This window comes from Bactrocera latifrons, unplaced genomic scaffold (genome assembly GCF_001853355.1).
Source record: "Bactrocera latifrons isolate USDA-ARS-PBARC rearing strain unplaced genomic scaffold, ASM185335v1 scaffold_107, whole genome shotgun sequence".
NCBI lineage: Eukaryota > Metazoa > Arthropoda > Insecta > Diptera > Tephritidae > Bactrocera > Bactrocera latifrons.
Genome location: NW_017534486.1, coordinates 13,222 through 17,253, shown reverse-complemented (window position 1 = coordinate 17,253; position 4,032 = coordinate 13,222). Strand labels below are relative to the sequence as shown.

At 36.1% G+C, this 4,032-nt stretch overlaps 1 protein-coding gene across 1 annotated transcript in view; it reads right to left on the bottom strand.

Moving 5' to 3' along the window:
• Positions 1-688: 688 nt before the first annotated feature.
• The window catches only part of LOC108970494, a 16,362-nt gene continuing 13,018 nt past the window's right edge, over positions 689-4,032 (bottom strand). The window contains exon 4 of the mRNA XM_018935929.1: positions 689-3,799. Within this exon, the coding sequence (XP_018791474.1) occupies positions 3,566-3,799 (234 nt within the window). The 3' untranslated portion in view covers positions 689-3,565. The remainder of the gene's footprint in view (positions 3,800-4,032) is intronic.

Here is a 4,032-nt window from a genome sequence, read left to right as displayed (position 1 = left end):
TACATTTATGATTAATTTTTTATACAAATTTGTCTATGTTTAATTATGTATTTTTTATGATTTTTTCATCTTTGGTTTCTTTGCTTTATCTATTTTCACATTCATTATTCTAAGCTGCKTTTATTACAATTTTATCTATTTATAATGTCGTGTTGTTGTTTTTGCAAAATTTCTAAAGTGCATTTTAATCAAAGTGAAATGATTTTTTCTATTTTCACGCATTAATTTAGTCCGTTTGGCCTATGCATTGCCATGGCCCTAAGCAAAAACACACACCACAGTTGCCATATTCTGATTTCATTTGATAAAGCGACTTTGTTTTGCGCTCAACTTTTTTGTTGTTCGTTTTGTGATTTTTTTGTCTATAAGTATGTGTCGAAATTCACAGAAAATCGCTACTTTTTGCGCTTTTCTGAAGTTCTGTTTTTGCTTTTTGTTGTTGTAAAGTTGCTGGTGTTTGCTTATAATTACATATTTACCGTTTCTTTTGCATATATGTATGCGTGTGTGTTAATTACTTACAAACTAGCCGCAATATACAATAATACATTAATAATTATGAGCTTTGAATGGCTCCAAATGTGCCGCCATCGCCGTTACTACATACATAAATAAATATAATATTTATTATTTCCATTTAATTTTTTTTAGTTTTTGTTAAAAAATTATTTTTTATTTTTGGTTTTTGTTTTGCTTTTATTTACGGTGACTTAAAATGCTATTTACAGTGTTTATTCAAATACATTACGAGCTTGTTGAGTAAAAACTATTTCAAAGAAGTTCATTAAATTTGCGTCTACAAGCGGAAAAGTCGCCTTTTTGCTACTTTTATCAATAAAACTCTGTTTGCTGGTGGTACGCTTTTTATCCAACTCCACTCACACGCAGGCACAAGCCATCCTATATGTGTGTTTGGTTGCGTGTGCGTCGAGTTTTTCGATTTTATTTTACTAATGTTTCTATTTCTATATATGTATATGTAAGTGGTGTTCTTTGAATCGTAAAAAGTCGTGTGCATGTGTGCGGAAATTGAAACTCCCAATTCTATTTGGAATAATCTCAGTGACCTTAGCTTTATGGAATATGTTTTATTTTAAAATTTATTTTATTTACAAGTTTCTACTATCTAATCTTTTTTCATTACTTAAATTAACACGCTATATTTACAATTTTTGTGGCATACTTTCAGGCCTTTCAGATCGCCGTTTAATTAAGTCAATTAGCATTTTTATTATGTCATGTCGTTTAGTGTACACAATTGGTAATTGACTAAATTAAATAATTGCCTGAAATGCTTTGTTATCGTATGTGATAAAAAAATAAATTAGTTATGTAAAAAATTAAACACTATATATACTGATCGGCGTATGGCTTAAATTTGCAAATTGAGCCAGGTATTGTGAAACAACATATTTAATTTCTTTACAACTTTTAATGCTGAAAAATTAAAGAAAATTTGTAGATTTTATGCTTCTGTAAAAGTTGTTTCAATGCATAAGCCTTGAACTTTGGCTAGAAATAGGTCTGTAGCTAGAATATAGCTGATTTCAAGCTATAATCCTGAAGTTCTTTAAAAATTATGGAGCGTAAAAGCTTCAGAATCCAGATGGACACATCTGAAGATAGTTATCCAGATTTCGTAAATAACGCTGAAGAATACCAAGAAGTAAACTTTTTAGTGTCCAATATGGCTATATGAACAGAACGTCATGCAACACTGCTTTGCCTGTTGTACTATCATGGTCAGAGAGAGCTCTTATCCACGAGGAATTTTCTATAGTCACTGTTCTCGAAATCAACATCGGGTTTTCAACAATATACGACCAGAGACTTGTGGTTAAATTCTCCAGCAATTCATATATAGTCTTGATTGCGACAGAACGGCCGTAGCGAAGTGGGGTAGCGGAAAGACATACCTGAAGCTTAACTGGGGCATCTCAATGAGCGGGGTACTTTCCCTAATGCTTTGAATCTTGGTGAATGTTCTCGTGTTTAAAGTGAAATATGTCAATATCATCCAAGAGCTAACCGAAGGGTACGTCAGTGTGATACCCAACTTGGCGAATAGAAGCGGCTTAGTCGTCAACCCAAGTGAAACTCAAATTACTAGGAGAAATAAGTAGCTCAGACGTAGCTCTCCCCTTTTTCGTAAGGTCACGTCTTCAACCAATTGGAAAATGAAATACCTTGAACTTATTCTTGATAGAAAGAGACCAATTTAAAGCGAGAGAGTAGAGAAAGCAACGATTGCTTATACTGCTGTAGAGGCGCCAAAAAGAAAGGGTGGGAACTCTCACCAAAGGTCGGGTATTGACTCTACGAAACCGTAGTCAAGTAATTGCTGTTTAATGGTTAATTTATCTTGTGAAAGGCGCTCGAAATGGCTGCACTCGTGGTGAAGCTTGAACTTGTTCAAAGAGCGACTATAGTCCGGTTTATCTTGTGACCTGCGGACAACTGAAATAATTGACCATTTTACATATAGCACCGGTAGCCATTGCTGGCAGCGAGCTTTCTGTCAGGAGCTCTACGTCATTCTTACCTTTAGCGAACTTGACGTTCGTAGTGTTTTTTAGGCAGAATTGGCTGCTATAAAGTTGGTGGTAGAGGTAGTGTTACGAAGTGCACCCTTTTCAGGGAAGTGAGCACTTACACCGACAGTAGCAGGGCAATACTAGCGTTGTGCACTCAAAGATAGTCAAGCAACGTCTATYCTCACTATAAGTGGCATCAAACGTTTCAATCATCAGACTTGTTGTTTATTTTTCGGAGGCAGCTATCTCAAAACTAATTTTACTGACTCTTCAGAAAGAAAGTTATATTTAAATATATTTTTAAATACCAAATCTTGTTATACTGWCATCTTCTGCGAGAAACAGAATAAATAATCATATATGTGGTATTCCAGCTTCGTGGTGACCTCCAATATAAAAAGTATACTTGTGATATTTATACGTTTCAGACAGCATGCCCAATTAAGTCAATTAGCAAATTCTATACAGWGTTGCATTAGTTGCTGATTGACGCAAAGAATCTGTAGTCTGAAAAGCCTCATCAATCTCATATACACTGAAAGTATTTTACATTTAAATATACTTTGTTAATTAAATAATGAAAACCGTAAGCCGATAGTAGTTGCTTAGTATTAATGAACCTTTTGACTTAAATTTCACATTAGCTCCTGCTGTTTGTTACCTCTCGTCTCGCAAAAATAACCATTGAACAARTTAATTAAAGAGCTTTTGACTCGCAACTATAACGTAATTGCGGTTTTAAATTTGATATCTTTTTTTTGCTGATACTTTCAATCATTTGCGGTTTTTCTGCTTATCGCAATAAATTTGTTTCCTTACTTTATCTTAATCTACATTTTCCACGTTATTGGTATCTTTCTGCTTCAACTTTTTGTTTTTGTTTTTTTTACTAGACCCTTTGCTTATCACTTAAATTGAAAATAAATAATCAACAAAAGCATCGAATTACATTTCTTACGTTAAATTAATTTGCCGCCCACRAAGCTGCACACATTCCCATTAAGAGGCGGGCGCGTGTTCGTTTCGCTCGCTTATCCCACGTTGAGGCAAATTTGTCGCWGATGTCTGCGCTGCAGCAGGCAACTCGCCGCGATGGCGAAGAGCGCACACCATGCCATGGTTCGGCTATACGCGAGCATTGGCAATTGCGTGCTGCCGGTGGCGGCGGAATTACTGCGCGACTTGGAGCTGGCCACCACTTCAGCGTCCTCCGGCGGTATGTCCATAGTATTGCTGGCGACGATAAATTGAAAGATATCGCTGACCTGCAATCACAAACGAAAAAAGAGTAATGAAGTAAATGGACCACGCGTGAGTAAGACTGAAATAATTAATCGCTGCTCTATAAGAAAAGTAGTGAAGTGAAGTGTGCCGCGAATAAGATCTCCACACAGAGCGTTTGGAAAAGACCCTCGCCATATATGCTAYGCTTTGCGGCATGACAACTGAGATTTGTTGCGCTGCGAGTCGAAGGCGTTGCGCATGCTGGCGCAAGTCG